Raw genomic sequence first — 24575 nt, 5'->3', positions numbered from 1 at the left:
AATACATTGAACCAAAAAGTTGTTTGTTTAAAATATATATATATATAATATGTACATATATATATATATACTCACATTCATACACATGCACACACACATAATGTTTAGAATATAATAACAACTTTGTATGTCAAGAAACATATTTCACTGAAAAAATTCCTCTTATAAAAGTAGACTAGAAACAAAGAGCCTTCTAATAAGAACTAGTATTTATATTTTCTATTTATTTCTTCATTGTTTGTTCAATAATATTCACCAGCTACTTATTATGCAAGCAATAAACTCTTCCCTATTCTTGAGAAATTTACTTAAGTAGAAGCATCAGAAAATAATTGTAAATTCATTATGGTGAAGGCTTTTTGACAAAAGTAGGTGCAAAGGACAATGGATGCAGAAAAGAAAGGATCTGCGATACTTTGGTACACAGTGAAGAGGACACAGGATTGTTACAGAAAGAACCCCAAATTATAGTGTAATTATTAGGAATGTAATACTCGAAAGGGTGAGAAGGCATCCACTGGGCAACAGATACTCTATGGGGAAAACAAGGCAGGTACAAAGTCACAGATGATGCAGTTCAGAGGCTACAGACTGACCTGCACATTGTTTGGCAATGCTTTGTGGTATAACATAGTAACAACAGAAGCTAAAACAGGAGAGATAAATGGGCTGGATGTGGAAGGCTGTCTCATATGCAAAGGGGAATCAGTGATTGCTTTGAGCTGAAGAGTTCCATGACCTAATTTGATTTGTTTTAGAAAGCACATTTTTGTATGTTTGAGGATGATGTTTTGAAGGGGCAGCAATGTTAGGCAGGAAAAAATTAGGAAAGTATTGCAGTAGTTAAAGCAGGGGCTGATGAGGTCAGTGGCAGTGTGGAAGTGAAGGGGGTTGAAAGGAGAAAGATTTAAGATGTAGAATCAACAGGACACAATAGCATTTGACTAGTGAGGAAACAGGAAAAAACGATGATCCTAAGGTTTCTGGATAATATTTTGTGCTGACATTACCAAAAATAAAATTACTAGAAGAGGACTAGGTTTTGTAAGAGAAATAAAATTTTTTGTTTGGATATAGAGAATTTAGTGCCTTTAAGGTACCCAGCTAATGTTCAGTAGGTAGTAAGATATGAGAATTAGAAGTTCAGGAGTAAGGTTGGGGCTAGACTTTGGTCCTGTTTAACATGGCACATTCATTTAACAGTATTAGATGTTCTCAGTGAATTGACTTGTATCATTTTGCAGTATCCTTTTTTTAATGCTTCCTACCTGAGCACTTTCTCTGATGTAGTATAGCTTCTCTAGCTTTCTCTCCTCTTCACTTTCAACCTTTCACTGTCTCAAAGAATGTATTTGGGTTTTGTTTTGCATTATCTTTGAAATGGAAAATTTAATGTGTTTATATTGAATAAAATTACAAACATTATTGGATTTAAATAGACCATTATATTATTTGGATTCTTTTTTCCCCACCTGTTTTACGTATTTTTTTAGCCATGCTTTCTTGCCTTTTTAAATTGATCAGTTTTTATTACTCTTTCTTAAAAAAATTATTACTTGTTTATTGTTTTTCTTTTTTTAAGTGAGAGGAGGGGAGATAAGTGAGACAGACTCCCGCATAGGTCCTGACCAGGATTCACCTGGCAATTCCCATCTGGGGCCAATGCTCATATCAATCAAGCTATTTTTAGTGCCTGAGGCTGATGCACTCTGACCAACAAAGCCACTGGCAGTGAGAGGGGAAGAGGAAGAGAAAGAGGAGAGGAAAGGGGTGAGAAGCAGATGGTCGCTTCTCCTGTGTGCTCTGACTGGGACTCGAACCCAGGACATCCATACCCAGGAGGACACTCTATCCACTGAGCCACAATATTTACTCTTCACTCATTAGAATCTAACTAAAAGTAGTCCCTTTACTATTATATTTCATGTTAAGAACAGGGCTTAAAACCTTTTAAATTAATTTGCCACTTCCTGGTTTTGTGCTATTAATGTTAGTTATACATATATTTTAAGCAATAAATCATTTTCATTGTTTTATGCAATAAGTAATTGTATAACTTACCACTGTTTTCTCCTTCTGAATTTCTATACTTCCATATGGGATCAATTTCTTTCTTTTAGAAGAACTCCATTTGGTGATTTTTGATTTATTGCAAAACTTCTGGTAAAAACTATCCTTGGTTTTATTTATTCTGAAAAAGAGTTTATTTTGTTTTAAATGTTATAGGACATATTTTTCTAATATAAAATTATAATTTGTCACTTATTTTACTCAGCACTTTAAGATACTATTCCATTGTCATCTGGATTCTATCATTTTGGTTAAAAAGTCACTGAAGAGTACTTTCTGTGCTATCTGTACTTTAGGGCCCCCAACCCCCATCATCCCATTGTAAAGTGCATCATCCCATTGTATTCCACAATGAACTATCACTCTGTGCACGTGTGTGTGACTGCTTTAGCCAGGATTACCAGATGATAATGTGATTTTATTGTGTGTGTGACCGAGACAGTGAGAGACAGAGAGAGGGACAGATAAGGACAGACAGGAAGGGAGAGAGAAGAGAAGCATCAATTCTTCGTTGTGGTACCTTAGTTGTTCATTGATTGCTTTCTCATATGTCCCTTAACGGGGAGTGGGGGGCTACAGCAGACCGAGTGACCCCTTGCTCAAGCCAGCGACCTTGGACTCAAGCAGGTGAGCCTTGCTCAAACCAGATGAGCCAGTGCTCAAGCTGGTGATCACGGGGTTTTGAACCTGGGTCCTCTGCATCCCAGTCCAACACTATCCACTGTATCACCACCTGGTCAGGTGATAATGTGGTTTTAATTTGCAATTTCTTAATAGTTCTTAAGAACAATTTTCATGTGCATTTTTGTCATATGTAAATCATCTTTGTTGAAATATCTGTTCACATCTTTTGTCATATTTGTGTGTGTGTGGTGTGTGTGCTATGTCTTTGTGGATGACAGGGTGCGTGTATATGTGTATCAGTGTGTTTCTTAAACCAGGATTCAGGATGTACTAATAAAATCACCTCAAAATGATCTGAAAGTTATCAAAATAAAAATAAATTTTTTTATTTATTTATTTTTCCTTTTTATTGAATTTATTGGAGTGACACTGTTTAACAAAATTATATAGGTTTCAGGTGCACAATTCTACAACACATCATCTGTACACCATATTGTGTGCTCACCACTCCAAGTCAAGTCTCCGTCCATCACCCTCTGACTCTAGTCCACCCCCACCCCCCACCAGACCTCCTGCGCAGTCACCACACTGCTGTCCATGTCTATGAGATGTTTTCTCTCTCTCTCTGGTCTTTTTGTTTGTGTGTGTGTGTATGTGCCTATTTCTAACTGGACTATTTGTTTTTCACTATTACGTTTGAGAATTCTTTATATATTCTGAAATAGTAGTCCTATATGGTTTACAAATATTTTCTCTAATCCATAGTTTATCTTAATAGGGCCTTTCTTAGCACAAAAGTTTTCAATTTTGATAAAGCCCAATTTATCAATTTTTTTCTTTTATATGTTACACTTTTGGTGTCAATGCTAAGAACTCTGCCTATCTTGAGGTATGAAAGATGGTCTGCTCTGATTTTGTATAAAAGTTTCATTGTTTCCTATTTTCAGTTCATGTCTATGGTCTATGCTGAAGTAATTTGTTTAATGTCTGAAGTTTAGGTTGAAGCTAACTTTTTTGCCTCTGGAATCAGATAGAGTGATTCCTCCTCCTTTATTCTTCATTGTCAAAATTGTTTTAGCTATTCAATGACCTATGCCTTTCCATGTAAACTTTATATAAACTTTTTATGTTGACAGAAAATTTTTGCTGTATTTTTGATAGGAGTTATGTTAAAACTATGTATCAATTTGAGAATAATTATCATCCTAGTATATTGAGTCTTTTCAATCTGTGAACATATATGTCTCTGCATTTATTTAGATCTTCTTTGATTTCTTTTATCATTTTGTAATTTTTAGCACACAGATTCTATGTGTTTCATTGTATATACCTAAGTATGACATTTTCTACGGAGTAATTGAGTTTTTAATTTTTATTTCCACGTTTATTGGTAGTGTGTGTGTGTGTGTGTGTGTGTGTGTGTGTGTGTGTGTGTGATTAATCTCCCTGTATCTTTCTTATACCCAGAATTTTGGCAGAACTCACAGTAAGTGTTCTAGGGATTTTTGTCCAGATTCCTTGGGATTCTTACATCTGCAATAGTAGCAATTTCACTTTTTCCTTTCCAATGTTGATATTGTTTTCCTTGCCTTTTACATTGACAAGAATTTCCAATACTATGTTAAATAAGAGTGGTGAGAAAAAAATATTCTTGCTTTGTTTCTAATCTTGAAAGAAAAGCATTTAGTTTTTCACCAGTATCATGTCAGCTGTGGAATTTTTGTAGATATTCTTTATCAAGTTTGGAAAATTCCCTTTTATTCCTGGTTTGCTGAGTGTTTTTATCATGAATGTGTGTTGGATCTAATCAAATTCTTTTCTGTATCAATTGGTATGATAGTATCATTTTGCTTAGTGCATCATTTTTGAAATTTCAAAGTTGGCAAGAATGATTCTAATGAAATGCCCTGTGACTTATGATACATAACTATAGTGTTTTCAATAATACCTAAGTAATGCAAAATAATTAAAAGATAAAAAATTATCATTATCTGAAGTTCTTTATGTATTGCACTGCTCTTTTTCTAGTGGCTTTAGATGCTGATTAGCTGCTGAAATTATTTTTCTTTAGTAAATTACCTATCTTTTAGTATTTTAGTTTCATGCTTCCCAATTATTACCAGAGTAAATATGCATTCTGAGCAAAATTAGACTGGGTTTCAAATTAAGACATCTGAAATAAGTCAAATCAAGTGACATTAAGTAAAAACAAGCAAGTAGGAAAATAACCCCTATAACCTGTGTTATAAAAGCCATTAAGATTTTATATATATATTGCATAGCATAAATATAACACCTAGAAGTTTATACATGATAAGGAGGAGAATAATGAATTCAACTACTTTTAGAGAAAAAGACAAAATAGGTTCCTTTGGAACCTAGTTGAATTTTAAAAATAAGTCCACTGCTTTAAGGCCATTTTATACTGCAGCTTTGAAAATTACAAGCCCTCTTGGTTCACCCCATTTCCCGAACTCAACAGCTTTAAATGCTTTTATGTCCTGCTTCCTGTGCATCACCGAGCTTCCTTCAACTACAGCCTAGAGCTGCAGCTGGCTCCCTTGGGAACTGGGAAATGCCTGGAGTCAAGCCGGACTTGATCCTAAGTGTGCCAGCCATCCACCGTTTGTCCACATAGCAGTAGTCTGGCGATGGATAGAGACATCCAGAAGACTTCACTAAAATTACAACCACATGTATTGTCAGCCACAAAAATGTTAATTCTCAAGATAACTATTTAGAAACGCATCTAACTCCACAAAGTCTTCAAGATGATTTGCTTTGATAATAGAGCTCTTTCTTACTTTATCAGATATGTCCTGGCTTGAGCTTCAAGCTGAAGTTTAATAAATGGAGGGAAGTAATTTAGGATTCAGTTACTTATTTTTTAATTAAATAAATCATAACCGAGATCTCACTGTTTACTGTGGGTTTATATTTGTGATATTTTTGTAGCCAAGCATTTTCTTTCTCCAAAAAAATAGTTCTTTTGTCGGGAATGTTTCCAATCTGGGGAGGAGGGTTAGAGTGACATCACCAAGTGCTACTGGCGCAGCTGAGTGATGAAGGAGGTGCTGATGGGTAAGAGTTTGCTAGATGGTAGAAAATGTGTAGAAACAAGAAGATAACGGATTCATGATGCTAAACTGCATGTCAAGGTTAAGGTCTTATACTAGCTTTAAAAAATATTTTTAAGTATAAATACAGTAAATAAATATTGTTATCTTATGTATGAAACTGTTTCATAGTCAGAGTCCTTCTCGTCTATTCGGCTATTGTTGATTGTAGAAAGTGTGATGTGGCAATAATACCTTTTGGTGAATAACCTTTCTTTTGTTACTATTCATCTTTATATTTCCCCCAGACACATGCTTATATTGACATTTGTCATCAGAGGAGCAAAATCACAGACTATTTCTGTGTTTAAATATAAACATGGGGAAACATACAGAATAATGTTGAATGTAAGCTGTAATAATAGAGTGGGGAAATCAGAGCAATTATAACAATTTCCTGTACCCCACAAACACCAAAATGTGTTTCCTCATTTGTTACTCATACATTTACTTGAATCATCTGACTATTCACTAATAAAATATTATAGTTAGTCAGATTCATATATTAATATGAATTATATAATTTACTCATACAATGTTTTATTTTCTTAATTATTTGACTATTTTGGAAAAGATTATCTGTGATAATGTTAGTTTTTCATTTTCTTTATTTTGTGTGTATATTTTAAGAATTAAGCATGTGCTTTGTTACAGTTTGATAAATCGAACAAGCTATTTATTAGTCAGCTCTTGCCACAATAAGGGCGTATAACAAACCATCTAAATTTCAGTGGTTTATACTTAGAGCACTTATGTTTATCACTCACAGGTCTACAGTCTGGTTTGCCTGCCTCTGTTCCAGGCTGCAGGTTAACTGTGCTTGGCCCTGGACTCCAGGCAAGGTTCAGATGTGTTCCACGTCCACTTTCTCTTTCACCAGCAGCTACCCGGGGCACAAGCTCTGGGTGAATCAGAAAAGTACAAAAGGCCAAGCAAAAAACACATGCCCATTTAAAGCCTCTTTCCACTTCATGACCACTGATATCCCAACGTCTAAAGCAAGTCATATGGCCAAGCCTGGCATCAAGTCAACAGAAAAATTATCCTCTATCCATTCTAGGACACTGCCAAGAGAGGCACTGGAGAATTAAGAATCTTCTGATTTACCACTCAGTCTATGCCTAAACATGCCAACAGTTTATGGATTCTTGCTCTGGGTTTCCCTGGAGGAAGGGTGTTTTGTCTCATGATATTAACAGTAATAGTAGTGGTCAATGTAGTATGGTAATATAAGTGTGTTTAATGGCACTTACTGTGCCCAGATTCAGTTATCATTCTGTCCTTATTAACCTATTAGTAATAATTAACAAACAAATAGTGATAAAAATATAGCTTGAATTTTTAAAAATAGCAGTTAGTTTCCTGAGAGGATGTATTAATAGAATAAAACCAAGCAGTACCATTTTCCTGGATCTGATCAAAAAGCTTTCAAGTGGACCCTACTGTCCACAGAATAAAGCCTAAAGGTCAAATCCTATACTCGGACATTTGAGGTCCCCTATAGAACAGCACATCCTGTTTTCCAATCTTCTCATTATTCTCTGTTGTACTCTATTGTACTGTCTTCATGGTCTCTGTTGTTTTCACAAACAGGATTATGCTTGCCTACATATATAACATAATTTCTTGAGGTTCTGCTGTCCCAGAATAGCTAGTACCAACCCCCTCTCCACATGGTCTTGTCCTGTTTATCCTTCAAGATCCAGATCAAATGTCATCTCTTCCTTGAACATTTTAGATCCTTATAGCCTGAAAAATATTTCCTTCTTCTTGTAAAACTCACAAGACTTTCCTGCCTCTTTTTGAATACCCATCAGTTTCTAAATTGTACTCTCATTATTTATCTGTCTTATCATTGCTGTGCGACTACTATTCATCTTCTTCCCACCTCAATACTTAATATATTTCCTTGAAAATTAAATATATTAAATATTTATTGAATAAATAAATTTATCAATTCATGAATACCCTTAGTCATTGTGTTATGCATGCCAATAAGCTTAAGTGGTTTATTTAAGTAACAATCAACTGATACCGAACTAAAAGCTATGCAAACCTCAATTAATTTTTTAGTTTGCAAGCCTGTTCAATATGAGAAGAATTAATAGAGTTATATGGTGTAGCACTGTTCATTGCTTTAGTTGCAGAATAATTTTGTCCTTGATACCATATATGGAAATAGATGCTGGAGCTTTGGAAGCATTTCAGCTTCAGGAAATGTCTGTGCAAATAATCTACAGTTTGACCTGACTTAGAAGCTATGGACAAGGCAGTCTCACCTGCTAAATAATGCATCTATCCTGAAAAACACTGCACATGGATACCCTTTACAACTAGAGAGGGCTGCTATTGTGCATATTTTCTGCCAAGCTCCAAGTCCAAAGGCTTAGCGCCCCCTCATGTAGAAAGTAACCTTTCAACTGTTGTTCACAGCTAAATAAATAGAATGAGATTTACTTATTTCACTCCGTATAATGTTATCAAGATCCCACCATTTTGCTGTAACTGATCTGATGTCATCATTTCTTATGTAAGTAAATCAGAAAAAAACAAGAACTACATGATTCCATACATTGGTGGAACATAAAAACGAGACTAAGAGACATGGACAAGAGAGTGGTGGTTACCAGGGGTGGGGGGAGGGAGGACGCAGGAGGGAGGGAGGGAGAGAGTTAGGGGGAGGGGGAGGGGCACAGAGAAAACTAGATAGAGGGTGATGGAGGACAATCTGACTCTGGGCGAGGGGTATGCAACATAATTTAATGACAAGATAACCTAGACATGTTTTCTTTGAATATATGTACCCTGAATTATTAATGTCATCCCATTAACATTAATAAAAATTTATTAAAAAATAAATAAATAAATAGAATGAGAAAAATAGGTGAAAGCCAATGTCAGTGAAATTTAACTTTGAAAGTAGTAATGATCTATATGCGAAGAATGTAACTTTGTGGACATTGCTCGGAGCACCTATTTAATCCCTAGTCCTCTTAAGGCTGTTTTGAGCTTAATTCATTTTCACTCTTTGCTTTTGAAATTGTCCAGTTTCTCTTCCCTTAATGTCCTTACATCATTTCTAAGGTCTTGGCTCAGGCTATGGAGTGGATGAAACTAAACCCAATGTTCTGAGGATTTTTCATATTTTATTTCATGGTAGACCATTTAATCATCTCTAGGGTATTTTTTATCGCTCTTTTTATTCTGAATTTCAAAGTAGATTTGTTTTTCAATAAAAGTCTTCTTTGTTAGCTTTCCTATCTTTTTTAGAAAACAGAGTGTGGTATAATATAGAGTGTGCTGTAGTGTTCAATGCCTCTCAGCCTCTCTTTAACAGATTATATAAATAAATGGTTTGTTGGGAGTTTATTTCTTTGGCATGTTGGGTAAATTCTTCACGAATCCTGTTTTCAATTGTATTGTGTCCATAAAAACAGAATGTAAAAGTGAAACAGTTTCACATTTTCCCAGTTTTAGTATATATACAAAACACTCTTTTCTATAAAATTGGATTCAATGCTAGAAAAAGCTTTGATGCATCACATCATCAGGTCTAAAAATGGACATAGAACCAAATCTGGCTCCCTGCTTTCCTAAGTGACTACATGGGAATGAGAAGAAAGGGACTGGGGGGGTGAGAGGAGTGCAGAGGAAATAGGTAGTGAAGTTAAGGCAGGTAGCAACAACACCTGCATAAGCCACTGAAGCTCAGTGAACAACCTGATAGTGTTTACAAAAGTGTCAGAAAAAATAACAGCATGAGTGGCTCAGTGGATAGAGTGTTGACCCGGAATGTTGAGCTTGCTGGTTCAAAACCCCGAACTTGGTCAGTCAAGGCACATCTGAGAAGCAGCTACGAGGTGATGCCTCCCATTCCTTTCACCACCACTTACCTTTCTCTCTCTTTCTCTCTTCTCGCTAAAATCAATAAATAAAATATTTTTAAAATAAAGATATAAATAAACCACATGAGTTTTAAAGACCACCATGTAGAATTGGAGATAATCCGTTACCTTTGGTCTGCTTAGTGATGTCTTTGTTTTAACACAGGGCCTCAACAAGGATGTGGTGGCTATCTGACAGGCTCAAATCACACCTTTGTCTCTCCTGATTCCGATTCAAATGGAAGATATGACAAGAATTTAAACTGCATATGGTTCATAACTGCACCTGTAAACAAACAAATTAAACTCACCTTCAATACATTTGCTCTGGAGTCAGCATCCGCTTTGCAAAGATGCATTTATGATTACGTAAAGGTAAGGCTCTTATATATCTTAGCAGAGTATTCTAACCCAGCTGTTCATATGCTATATTCCACTTTACTCCATACAAGAATTTTGAAAATTGTACCACTAATTTTTAAAATGACCTCTTCAATAATATAATGTATAATATTATAGATGCTCTATCTTCATATCAAATTAATTTTTAATATGGATGACTCAAAGTTGGTGTTGTTCTTTTTTTCTTTGTTTTTTAGAAAATTAAATTTAACTGGGTGACATTGATTGATAAGAGTACATAGGTTTCACCTAAACATTTATAGAGTATTTGAACTGTAGTTCATGTTATTTACCCATCACCCAAAGTCAAATCATTTTCTGTCACCTTATATTTGTCCCTTTTTACTCCCTTCCCCCCACAACCTCCCCCACATCCTCCTCTCCTGATAACTACCATATTTCACTTTTATCAATGTTCATAGGTCTCAGTTTTATATCCCATGTATGTATGAAATCATATAGTTCTTAGCTTTTCCTGATTTACTTATTTCACTCAGTATAATGTTCTCAAGGTCCATCCATGTTGTCAAAAATGGCCGTATATCATCATTTCTTCTGGCTGAGTAGTATTCCATTGTATATATGTACCTCATCTTCTGTATCCAATCCTCTATTGAGGGACACTTTTGTTGTTTCTGTGTCTTTGTCACAGTGAATTATGCTGTGATGAACATGGGGTTGCATGTGTCTATGTGTACCAATGTTTTCAAGTTTTTCAGGTAGATACCCAGTAGAGAGATTGCTGGATCACATGATAATTCTCTATTCTTAATTTTTTGAGGAATCACCATACTTTCTTCCACAATGGTTGTACTAACTTACATTCCCACCAGCAGTGAATGAGGGTTCCTTTTTCTCCACAGCCTCTCCAACACTTGTTATTACCTGTCATGTTGATAATATCCAATCTAACAGGTGTGAGGTAATATCTCATTGTACTTTTGATTTGCATTTCTCAAATAGCTAGTGAAGATGAGCATCTTTTCATATACCTGTTGGCCATTTGTATATCTTTTTGGGAGAAGTGTCTGTGTGGTCCTTTCCCCATTTTTTAATTGGATTGCTTGCTTGTTTGTTGCTGAACTTTGTGAGTTCTTTATATATTTTGGATATTAACTCCAGAGCTGTTGTTTGAAAATATTATCAGAAAATATTATCAGAGCTGTTGTTTGAAAATATTATCTCCCATTTGGTTGGCTGTTTGTTTTATCAGTTTCTTTTGCCATGCAGAAGCTTTTTAGTTTGATATAGTCCCATTCATTCATTTTGCCTTTACTTCCCTTACCTTTGGGGTCAAATTCATAAATTGTTTCTATGGCCAAAGTGGATAGTTTAGTACCTGTGTTTTTTTCTGTGTAATTTATTATTTCAGTTTTTAGTTTTAGGTCTTTAATCCATTTTGAATTAATTTTTGTGCAGGGAGACAAACTGTAGTCAACTTTCATTTTTTTACATGTGGCTTTCCAATTTTCTCAGCACTATTTATTGTAGAAGCTTTCTTTTCTCTCTTATGTGTTTTTGGCTCCTTTGTCAGATTATTTATCCATATATATGTGATTTTATTTCTGGACTCTCAATTCTGTTCCATTGGTCTGCATGTCTGTTTTTCTGCCAATACTATGTTGTTTTGATTACCATGGCTCTGTAGTATAATTTATTTATTTATTTTTTACAGAGACAGAGAGTGAGTCAGAGAGAGGGATAGACAGAGACAGACAGACAGGAACGGAGAGAGATGAGAAGCATCAATCATTAGTTTTTCATTGCGCGTTGCAACACCTTAGTTGTTCATTAATTGCTTTCTCATATGGGCCTTGACCACGGGCCTTCAGCAGACCGAGTAACCTCTTGCTGGAGCCAGCGACCTTGGGTTCAAGCTGGTGGGCTCCTGCTCAAACCAGATGAGCTCAAGCTGGCAACCTCGGGGTCTCGAACCCGGGTACCCTGCATCCCAGTCCGATGCTCCATCCACTGTGCCACCACCCGGTCAGGCTCTGTAGTATAATTTGAAAGGTAGTGGAACAACTTCGGTTCCCTTCTTTTTTCTCAGGACTTCCTTAGCTATTAGGGTCTTTTGTGGATCTCTACAAACCTGGTGATTTTTTTGTTCTATTTCTTTAAAAAGCGACATTGGGATTTTGATGGGAATTGTATTAAATTTGTATATTGCTTTGGGTAATATGGCCATTTTAACTGTGTTAATTCTTCCATCCATGAACATGGAATATTTTTCCATTTTATTATGTCTTTTTCAATTTCTTTCAATAATGCTTTATAGTTTTCAGTATATAGGTCCTTCACATCCTTTGTTAAGTTTATTCCTATGTACTTTATTATGTTGTTGCAATTGTAAAAAAAATGTTTTTCTAAATTCACTTTCTGAAGTTTCATCATTGGCATATAGGAAAGCAATAGACTTTTGTACATTGATTTTGTATCCTGTGACTTCACTGTATTGGTTTATTGTTTTTAATAGTTTTTCAGTGGAAATAATATGTAATCTGATGTTCTGGGGTGAAATGTCCTATAAATGTCTATTATGTCCATTTAATCTAGTGTGACATTTAAGACTATTTCTTTATTGATTTTCTGTTTGGATGATCTATCTAAATCCATCAATGGTATGTTGAAATCTCTAAGTATGACTGTGTTTCTGTCTGCTTCTATTTTTAGATCAGTTATTAGATGTCATATATTTTGGTGCTCACTGGTTTGGTACATATATATTAAGAAGTGTTATGTCTTTATCACTATGAAATGTCCATCTTTGTCTCTTAGTACCTTTGTTGTCTTGAAGTCAGCTTTGTCAGATATAAAAATGGCTACACTTGCTTTTCTTTGGGTATGATTTGCTTAGAGAAATGTTTTCCAACCTTTGACTTTGAGTCTACTTTTGTCCTTGCAGCTTAGATGCTCCTCTTGAAGGCAGTATATGGTAGGTTTTTCTTTTTGATTTAATCTGCAACTTTGTGCCTCTTTATTGGTGAATTCAGTCCATTTACATTTAGGGTAATTATAGATGCTTGAGGATTTCCTATAGCCATTTTATGTTTGTTTTCTGGTAGCTCTTTGTCTCCTTTAGTTCTCTTTTGTGTCTGTCAGTTGTTGTTTTTTTTGGTGGTATTCCATATTCTTTCCTCTGTTTCTTCTTTTTTTTAAGCTGTGTGTTTCAGTAGTGACTTTTTCATGGGTGGTTACCATTAAGTTATTAAGAGAAAAATTGTCATATGTTCAAGAGTCCTTTGTCTAATGGTTGCTTCTGCATTCCATCCTTCTTTACTACTGGTAATCTTGATCATCTCCCCTTTTGTGTTATTTTTGTAACATATTATCCTTGTTTTTATTGTGACCTTGTTGGAGCTTTTACTTGTAGTTTTTATTTGTTTTGTTCTTTGTATCTGGTCAAATAACTCCCTTGAGTATTTCCTGCAGTGGGCATTTTCTGGTGATAAATTTCCTCAGCTTCTGTATGTCTGAAAAAGTTTTCATTTCTTTTTCATATTTGAAAGATAACTTTGATCGATATAATATTCTTGGCTGGGAATTCCTCTCTTTCAGTACTTTTGAGTGTTTGGGTCCACTCTCTTCTGGCTTGTAGAGTTTCTGATGAGATGTCTGGTGATAACCTAATGGGCCATCCTTTATATGTTACATTCCTCTTTTCCCTAGCTGCCTTGAGGATGCTTTTTTTGTCATTGACTTTTGACAGTTTTATTTCTATGTGCCTTGGAGAAGGTCTGTTTTGGTTGAGGTAACTCAGTATTGTTTGCTTCTTAAGATTTGAAGCTCTAACTCTTTCTAATGGCTTGGGAAGTTCTCATCAATTATTTCTTTGAATAGGCTCTCCATTCCCTTCTCCCTCTCTTCTTCTTCTGATATACCCATTATTTCTATATTGCTCTTTCTGATACAGTGAGACAATTCTTGTAGAACTCTCTCTCTTTTTTTTAAATTCATGAGTCTCTCTCTTCTCTCTCTGTAGCTGCCTGTCTTTGATGTCACTGATTCTTTCCTCTCTCTGGCCTATTCTATTAGCTAAACTTGCTACCTCAATTTTTCATTCATGTATTGAGTTCTTCATCTCTGTTTTTAAAGTTTCAATCTCCTTGATGAGATAGTCATTTTGTTTTCTGAGCTTACTAAGTTGCCTATTGGTGTTTCCCACATATCACTGAATATTTTCAAACTTCAACTTTGAGTTCTCTATTGTTTAACTCCAAGGTTTCCATGTGATTAAGATTGTTTTCTGGAAATTTTTATTATTCTTTCTGAACTACATCTCTACCTTGTATAGCTATGGTATTCAATTTCTTCTTTCTTGATAGCACTTGAGTGTGGCAGTATTAAGAACTTTATCAAAAAACAACTTTAAAAATGAAAAATAAAAATTGAGAAAATACCAAAAACATGTTTAAAATGACAAGTAAAAAAGAAAAACCATAAAAATTAAGAGTGAAAACCAAAAAATATAATCAAAACAAACAAAACACCCCCAAATAAGAATAAACAATATAAAAAATAAAGAAAATAATAGTCAAAGGATAAAAAGAGAAAAAAAGGGAAAAAAGGAAAAAATATTTTAGTTTGAGAGGGGTCCCGTTTTCTTCCAGTAGACATTCCTGTATGATAAATTTTAGCTCTGTGAAATTCCTGAATTGTCCTCTGCTGGGATATTGTTGTTGTAATGATGTAGCTGGGGTTGCAGTCGTGTTGGTGGGTGGGGTGCATTTTAAGGGCTTTATGGCTTTAGCAATAGTAAATTCAACACTTCCGGCATTCCTCCCCACGTCTCAACAGACCAAGGAACCAGACACACAGCACCTCTGTTCTTCAGGGGACAGAGAGGCCCTGGAGAGTTAACTATGGAGTCTGTCTCTGCCACTCTCTGTAACCTTGAGGTGAGGGATGTGGGATCTGGGAAGCTAGGGGGCCACACTTTGTTTTTTTCTGTCTCTGTACCAAGTATGGGCTGCGGGTTGATTGTGGGAACACTGGCCATGACCTCTTGTTCTGATGCCGCTTTGGTTTAGTATCTCCCCCTTCTGCCCCTAAATCTCTCTGCTCCTCCTGGCAAAAGGAAGCCCAGTCACTCTAGTCTTCTCCTTTCAACAGTGCCTGGCAGACAAAACTCAGTCACTCTGGTCTATCTTCATTTTCAGGATCCTGGAAGAGAGGGAAAAAACCCCAGTCACTCCAGGCTTCTTTTCGGAGCCAACCATGAGTGCATTTTATCTTCCGCACTCCTTTTCACCCTGTTCCACCTTTAGTCCATTCAGTGCGTGGATTTTTCAGGTGCACCTGCAGGCCCAGCTGGGGTTTCTTCACTGCATTATAGCTGTTCAATTTGTTGAAATTTCGGGGAGAGAGATCAAGAGTATCTCTCACACCACCATTACTCCACTATCTCCCTGTGTTGTTTCTAACATTAGCTCTAAGTGTTGTTGTTTATCCATGCCTCATTAGGAGATGATCTGTGGAATAAACTTGTATAGAAAGAGACACTCAAAGGATCTTTGGCAAATCCTTCATATAAATAATCACCCCTTAATATACCTATTTTTTTTTTTCATTTTTCTGAAGCTGGAAACAGGGAGAGACAGTCAGACAGACTCCCGCATGCGCCCGACCGGGATCCACCCGGCACGCCCACCAGGGGCGGTGCTCTGCCCCCCAGGGGGCGATGCTCTGCCCATCCTGGGCGTCACCATATTGTGACCAGAGCCACTCTAGCGCCTGAGGCAGAGGCCACAGAGCCATGCCCAGCGCCCGGGCCATCTTTGCTCCAATGGAGCCTCGGCTGCGGGAGGGGAAGAGAGAGACAGAGAGGAAAGCGCGGCGGAGGGGTGGAGAAGCAAATGGGCGCTTCTCCTATGTGCCCTGGCCGGGAATCGAACCCAGGTCCTCCGCACGCTAGGCCGACGCTCTACCGCTGAGCCAACCGGCCAGGGCAATATACCTATTTTTAAAGTTAATATATTCACTTATTATATTAATTTCAGATGTCAAAAATATCTTAGTTCTAAGTTCTCATGAAAAATGAATCTAAAGACTTCTTAGTGTATAATGGCTCTTCAATATTAAATTATTGTATCTCTCAGGCTATATGAATCTAAATGAAAAGTTCTAAGTAGTGTCAACCAGTATTACTACATTCAGAAAAAGAATGAGCATGGCGATGTTTTTGATCATGAGATTAAAACTGATTACCAAATGAAGGGATAGCACAGCAAATCAATAATATGAAATCAGGGTAGTCAATATTTAAGTGCTAACTCATGCATTGGATACAGGACTGAAGCAATGTGCAAGTTTAAGAGGAAGGAATGTTCATGAGAGTCTGGTGTGAACAAGAAAGATTTCTTAGAATGAAGGAAAACTTATTCAAGTCAGGAGAGAAGGCATTCTAGGCAAAGTGAACATTAAAGAAGGCATAGAAATTGGAATATATGTTCTTGAAATAAAAATGGCTTTATTAGATCAGCATAGTCCTAAAGAGTAGCAAGAAACAAGATTGTGTAAGGGGAGGAATAGATACAAAGTATCTTCAATATCAAACCAATGAATTTAGATTTTATGTAGTTAAAAATAAAGTTATTGAAGGTTTTCCACTAAGTGATATGTTGAGAGCAGAATTAAGAAGTCTAATGTGGAATCAGGACTCAGGGTGAATTGTCACAGGCAGTCTGGATTCAGGGTCCCAAGAAGAGGTTACTGTTGCATCAGGAGGGTGCGGAGGTGGTAGAGATGACAAGCCTGGTGCAAGAGAAACTTTTGAATCATGTTGAATTTTACAGAAATTGTTCTCTTTAAAACGGGAAGGAAAAGTCATGAGTGGAATACCCACCTGAACACTGATAGACTGTTTCATCTTTTCACTGTGACAAGCACCAAGCCTGCGAGAGTGGAAGAATGCCAGTGCTGTTAGGAAGAGACCATGCTTTCGTAAGGGACTGGTTTGGGTTGGATCATAGCAGGGCAGGCCAATGGCAGGCATTGCCTGTGGTAGAGAATGGAATAGAGCTCCAGGAAGCAAACAGACCAGAGAGGACACAGCAAAAGAGCACTTCTGAAACCAGGTGGAATGGGGCTTTCTTTTAGGGAGACTGCCTGGAGCTAGAAAGCCAAGGTCCCACTCAATTTTAGAAAAGGTTCACAGTGAGGCAGCCGGAGATCAATGGGCCAAAAACACAAGCTATGGAAAAAAGAAAAAACAAACAAAAAATAGCCACCAAGAATAGTGTAGTATCGCTGAAGTCACGAGGAGAGTCTTTTACCAAGGATAAGTGGTCAGTACTTTTAGATTGTAAATTAGAGGCCAGGAAAAGATAAGATGAAGGAAAAATTCACTAGATTGGATGACAGCCATTTAAACAAAGAAGCAGGATCAGAGGGAGTTCATGAAACACTAGAGATAACATGAAATGTCAGTGCAGGTTGAATTCTTTCTTTCTAAACTGAGAGCAGAATGGCTGGGAGCAGCCATGAAGCTATTGGTCAAGAGTTCAAGAGTAACCTGATTTTACAGAAAGGTACTAAGTGTTGGAGACAAATAGGATGGACTCAAACCCAGGTTTGCCACCCGACAAATTTTGTGTCTTCCTGATTCTTATCACTGTATCTATTAAAAAACAAATTAAAAAGTCACATTATCATACCTGCTTTACAAGGCTGTTTTGAGGATAAAGATCCTGTATACTAGAGTATATAGCACTGTGCCTGACATATAATTTGTTAACAGATTTATTTCGTTGTTTTTCTCTTTGTAAAATTACAGATGAGCATGAGGCTGCACAATCTCCTTTTTTCAAAATATTAAAAACAATTGATTTGCATAGACATTACTTTAAATCTGATATAAAACACTCATATAGAGTGTTTTGCATTTGGTCCTGCTAGGAAGACAGATAGGATTTATTCTCAAGATCTGTTTCTATGTAGGAGACTGTGATTTGATGATGTCATTAAAACAACTAGTAATTTTAGGACAAAAATAGCACTATTGGCAACAAGTTATTTTCTAACTTCAAGATACAATTTTTTATTGAAAAAGAAATTTTTTTCAGATGGACTCTTCTTTCCTTTCTTGGAAAAACATTTTCCTCACTTGGGAACTTTTATAGCCTACACTAAATGGGTAGATCAAAGAACAGTCCTTGGCATGTGAAGCCTGGAGGCATCTTTATTAAAGAGATTCTCTGTGATAAATGGGACATTTGATTCCTCTTAGATTGCTTTTTAGATATTATATCAAATCACTTTTTAGAAAAGCTAACTTATTTCAATTCTGTAGGTAGATATACAAGTGAAAACTTGCCAATTTCATTATTCATTGTAATTGTATCACTATTTTTTTAAAGGGTTGATTTGGAAAGTTATTAAGATGCATAATGAATTACATATTTCACTGAGTGGATGCTGTTAAAAACATCACATCATTCCGGAGTCATGTGGCATCATTATGTGCTGGCATTGTCCCCTGCACTAGAAAAGTTAAAAATGTAGTTTCTCTCAAGGTGCTGTAGAGTAAGGGGAATGACATGTAAGCACATAAATTATTACACAGAATAACAAAATAATAAATATGAACAACATAGAAAAGTAGATCAGAAGAATGATTGACGTCATTTTGGGGTCAGGAAAGTGTTCCTACTGAGCTGGGCTTGGAGGAACATCGCAAAAGCATTCTTCCTGTGGGAGGCTGGCTACCAAAGAGAAAGAAGGATGGAGGGGCTGTGAGCTACACAGAGAATGCCCAACTTCTTGACACCAGTTTGCCAACCACTTAAGTCTTTCCTATGTGATGAACAGCAAGTGAAATGGCAGAGAGGGCTCAGAACTGGGACCCTAGCTGATGTGTCTCTGCCAGGAAATATGGAACTAGTGTGAAGACGGCTTCTTCCTAACTTTTCCCACCAATATTTTGTAATACTTCCTTGACAATCCAAAGTGATAGTCATCTATGCTATAGCCTGCCCACATATATGTTTTCAAAAAAATCAATGTGATGTACTAATTGCAGTGAAAAGGAAAAATAAAAGAAAAGTCTGTAAAATAGTGTAGATTTCAGTATATCAATTCTCTTACACACGTACTCTAAGTCAGGTGATAAGGTAGTCAGATTCACTATGTGGATGCATGACAAACGTAAAAATATAAATTTAAATTAATATGGATGGGCTGCACTTGTAACACATGCCTATAGCAGCATCACCATCTGCAATATAAATTTCTAAAATAGTAGGAAGCCTAAAATAAAACAGTTCTAAAGAAAACTACAAATAGTCTTCCTTCGGCAATTTCATTCTTAGAATTTGGTAAGTATTAAAGTTGTGCAAAAATATTTTTATGTTTATATATTGAATAAGTTTAGGTTCTGGGATCAAATAATTACAAACAGTTCTTTATACTCAAATGTCTGGCAGGACATACCTAAAACACACTTACACTTTTGCAAACACTCCCTAGGGCATAGTACTGTCCCCATTGAGAACATTTATCTTAACCCACTTGGCTTAACCATTCAGTCTGGTCAGCCACGTAAGAAGGGATGTCCATCTCTGGGGCAGGGAGAGATCAGCAATCTATCAAGGCATCAAGTTCCTATCCTTATGAAGCAGTACCTACTATTTATTCATTCACTCATTCATCCAATAAATGTTTGAGTACTCATTATGTCCCATATGCTATTCCAAGTACTGGAAAAGAACATTGAGATAAAATAATAATCATAGTAGTCTAAAAAATTCCTGCATTTGTAGAGATGATTCCAATCATTACTTCTTGTGTCTCTTCCTGAGACCATTGGGACTAGTATAAACATTTTTCTCAGAAGGTTCTGAAATAGACCAGGGTTCAGCCCTAAACCTTAAGAATCATTGTGCCCTTTTTCCCATTCCAAATTATGCCCAGGCATGTTGTCTAGCAGACTTTAACAGAGGCACCTCAATACAATCAAAGAATTTGTGAAGATACACTAAGATGCATTGTAGAAATGCACCAAATAAGAATATAAAAATCTTCTTATCAACTTTCCGGGGAAATATTAAAAAATAAACTCCTAAGAAAATTCATGGTTACCAGAGAAAGGGTTGGGGAAGGGGAGTAAAAAGGGCTAAATATACATTGATTGAAAATGATTTGACTTTGGGTGATGGACACACAACACAATGAACAGTTCAAATGCTGTAGAGATATTTACCTGAAACCTATGTGTTCTTAAGGACCAATGTCACCCCATTACATTTATTTCTAAATAAATAATTTAAAAAATAAAATTAGTGTCTGAAATAAAGTTAAATTGGATAGAGTTTATAAGGAGTTGGAGAGCCCATGTCAGTTTTCCAGAGTCCACAACCTGTCTATTTTAACTCAATCAACAGAAATCTTTTTGTGTCTGTAAATGAACTAGTGCAAACACCGTCTTGAAGCTGGACATTATGCAATTCCCTTCCATCACTTTTACCAGCTATGTATGTATTCACAATCTAAATTAGATCTTCTCACCTCTATAGGAGAAGGTGCAGACTTTTTTGCATGAAATACATGAGCCTTGTCCTGGTGTACTCTCTCAGTCCCAATTCTGTCCCCTCACCCTCATCTCCAGACACATCAGAAGGTGGCGAGCTGTTGAGACGGGCTGTCCCTTTTACAGTTGGGATGTACTTCCTCTTCTGTAGGGCTACAGGTCTCTACTGGCTTTCAAAAAACAGTTCAACTGTCTGTGTGAGTTCTTTCCTGACTCCATCATCAGGGTTCCCCTATTACATTTAATTCCTTTATGAGAGCACTGACTTTTCTATATTTTGTATATAATTCATATACATACAGATATACGTGCATATTTAATGTATGAATCTCTTTCTCCAACTAATCTGTGAGTATCGAATTAGTATCTTGAATGTACGGAAAGTGCCTATATGTCCTTGTATATATAGGACCCAGCACAGAGGTCTGGCACATGATACATAAGATAAAAATGCTTGCTGATATGAATGTGTTCATAAAGGCAGAGAGGATTATAATAAAGGTGTCACTTCCTTATCAGAAAAAGCACATTAGGTAAAACTTGGCCAAACTGCTCTTTAATAAAATGAGGGGATAGATGATTCAACTCTTGAACCTCTCTGGCTCTCAAGTTACTAAATCCTGTTTAAGCAGGTGAGACAGTGCCATCTAGTGGTAAAATGTTTTCTTCTGTTTATTATGAAATTAATCTTAATCATTTCCATTTTATATATGCCTGGCATGTTATAATAATATCAGTGTTCATGGCTGTTCTCACGTTCATAACACGCCATAGTTTAATAAATTTAATATTTATTTCTATGCACATAATGATTTTAGAAATATCATGAAAAGGTGACTCAGCCAGAGAAAACTATTTTCTAATAATTAACAGAAATCCAAGTACTCGCTATTTCAACAGGCGTCTGTCAAAGGCTATTATTGCTATGACTTGTTCTGTGTGCTGGTGATACCACAGTGAATAATCTGTCTTTCCACCAGTAGCATTTACTTGTTGAGACAGAGACCAGAAAAAATAAATAAGCACCAAATATAATGATTTTTGTTAGAATAAGAAAATAGATTATCCAGCTCTAAAATCTTATAAATTCTATAATAAAATTATTATTAGAAAAAGAAAAAAATAGAACTGGAAGATATTTGGGGAGGGCCACATTAGAAAAGGTTGGCTTCTCTCAAGAAGTGACTTTTGGCCCTGGCTGGTTGGCTCAATGATAGAATGTCAGCCCTACGGGTGAAAATCTGGGGTTCGATTCCCGGCCAGGGCACACAGGAGAAGCACCCATCTGCTTCTCCACTCTTCCCCCCTCTCCTTTCTCTTCCCCTCCTGCAGCCAAGGCTCCATTGGAGCAAAGTTGGCCCGGGCACTGAGGATGGCTCCATGGCCTCTGCCTCAGGCTCTAGTTCCAATGGAGCAACACCCCAGATGGGCAGAGCATCGCCCTCTGATGGGCATGCCGGGTGGATCCCGGTCAGGCACATGTGGGAGCCTGTCTCTCTGCCACCCCGCTTCTGACTTCAAAAAAATACAAAAAAAAAAAAAAAGAAGTGACATTCGGGCTGAGATCATGTGAGTGTGGTCTGTCCAGGAGCTGCAAATGATCTGACAGAACAGCGAGTGCAGAGGCCAGGGGCCTGGGCAGGGCTCCTCCTGGGATGGAGGAGTGACACAGGAAATAGGGAGGGGGGCTGCAAGCAGGCCCAGGCCAGACCAGGTAGGGACCTGCAAGCCCCTATGAAAAGTTTGGGTTTTTACATTAAGTGCAATGGGAATCACCTGGAATACTTTAGGAGGAGTAAGAACCTGATCTGACTTAAGTTTGCAAACACTCAGCTCTGTGGAGAATACTGTGGCTGCTCTGTGGAAACACATCTGTCAGGAAGATGTTTCGGAATGAAGGCGAAGGATGGTGGTAGCAGTGGGGAGGGAGCCCTCTGGGTAGATTTTGAAAGGAGAGTGGGATAGATGTCAGGTAAAGAGACAGGAATCGAAGATGACTGAAGTTTTAGGCTAAGGAGTTTACTAATGATATAAAGAAGACTGGGAGAGAACAGGTTGTGGGTGGTGGGTGTTGGAAGAGAGGAATCAAAGCCCTTATTCACTTATTAGCTATTTATTGAGTGCCCCTCCTGTGTCAGACACTCTTCTAAACATGGACATGTGATGCACAGAGCAAACATCTGTCTGTGCCTTCACGGGCCTGCACTTCCTTTGGAACAGAAGTGCAATACACAGAGGTAACGCAGGCACTAAAGAAAGCATACAGCAGGAAAGAAGGGAGTGATGGGAAAGTTTGCATTTTAAATAGGCTGGTCAGAGATGGTCTTACAGGATCAGTGACATTTGAGTGAAGACCTGAAGGAGTGAAAGGGAACAAACCATGTGGTTATTCTGTAGGGAGAAGAATGTTCCAGGCAAAGGGAACAACAAACACAACAGCCATGAAGCAGCACTCTGCCTGACCTGCTCACAGAACAGAGAAAAATAATGGAGAGAGAGAGATATCAGATTGAAAAAATCAGGGGTGGAGTCCAGTGGACAAAATGAACTAAATAAGCAAAATAGATACAGCCTCATAGATAGAAAGCAGTCTGGCAACTGTTGGTGCCTGGGTGGGGGTGGGAGTGGGGCAGCTGGGGAGAGTGGAGAGTTGAGCAAAAAAGACAAAAAGAAGAGAAAAACTCATGGACATGCACAACAGTGTGGTGATTGCCGTGGAGAGGGGTGGTAAGAGTAAGTGGAAGAGGGTATGGTACAGAAGGATAAATACTGATGGAAGAATCTCAACTTGATGGGGGTGAACACCCAATACGGTATATGGAGGATGTGTTGTAGAATTGTGCACCTGAAACTTGTATAATTTTGCTAACCAGTGTCATCCCCAATAAATACAATAAAAAGGAAAACAAAACAAAAAAGGTTGAGGGGGCAGTGGAGAGCAGATTTTATTAAGCATTTGAGGCCACATTAATGGCTTGGTTTTTATATTGAGTGGATGGAAAGCAGTGAGGAGGGTGCTTAGCAGAATGGTGACCTGGCCCAACTTACATTTTAACTGTATCCGATGGTTTACATGTTGAAGACAAGCTAAAGGGGGACAAGAGTGGAAGCTGGGAGGCTGCAGTGAGCACCCAGGCAAGGGTCAGACCAGCATGGCAGTGAGAATGATGTGAGGATAAAGATGGGTTTGCCAACTGTGATGACACATTACTTTTTACCTCATATGTTCCTTTCACAATAGAAAACATTTTGCAAATTGATTTTAGAGAGAGAGGAAAGAAGGGGGGCATTGATTTGTTGCTCGAACCATCCATACATTTATTGGTTCATTCTTATATGTGCCCTGACTGGGGATCCATCCCGCAACCTTGGCGTACTGAAATGACACTCTTACCCACTGAGCTACCCAGCTAAAGCTAGATAAAATTTTTAGGCATGTTTTTACTGAAACTCATTATGTTATAATCAATTTACTAGCTATCTGTTCCTAAACTATAACTAGCTCTAAGAACATCAGTGTAAGATTCTTAATCATGACCTACTGGGACTTTTTAGTGTGAAATGTGCAACTTCTTTGTGAATAATGAAGAACTAATGGACTATTTTCCTTTCAGTTATATGACGGGGACAGTGAAAATGCCAAGTTGGCTGGAACATTTTGTGGTCCCATTGTACCTGCTCCCTTTGTCTCTTCTGGTAACTTCCTGACAGTTCAATTTGTCAGTGACTTAACTGTAGAAAGGGAAGGATTTAATGCTACATATACCTTCATCAACAGTGAGTAAATTGAGAGAGTTTTATATATCAATATTATGAAAAACGTATACTTATATACTATGAATAATGTCACACTTATATCTAAACTCAATGTAAATTACTAAACTCAATGTTAATTATCATCTAAGGCAGTGGTCCCCAAGCCCCTGGGCCGTGGACCGGTACCAGTCCGTGGGC

At 37.2% G+C, this 24575-nt stretch overlaps 1 protein-coding gene across 1 annotated transcript in view; it reads left to right on the top strand.

Annotated features, from left to right (window-relative positions):
• The window catches only part of CUBN (cubilin), a 306316-nt gene that overhangs the window by 264442 nt on the left and 17299 nt on the right, over positions 1-24575 (top strand). The window contains exons 60-61 of the mRNA XM_066384573.1: positions 9861-10069; positions 24236-24398. Coding sequence (XP_066240670.1) covers positions 9861-10069; positions 24236-24398 — 372 coding nt within the window. The remainder of the gene's footprint in view (positions 1-9860; positions 10070-24235; positions 24399-24575) is intronic.

Source organism: Saccopteryx leptura, chromosome 5 (assembly GCF_036850995.1).
Source record: "Saccopteryx leptura isolate mSacLep1 chromosome 5, mSacLep1_pri_phased_curated, whole genome shotgun sequence".
NCBI classification, from domain to species: Eukaryota; Metazoa; Chordata; class Mammalia; order Chiroptera; family Emballonuridae; genus Saccopteryx; species Saccopteryx leptura.
The sequence above is the reverse complement of the archived record's forward strand: the minus strand, read 5'-3'. Positions and strand labels throughout refer to the sequence as shown.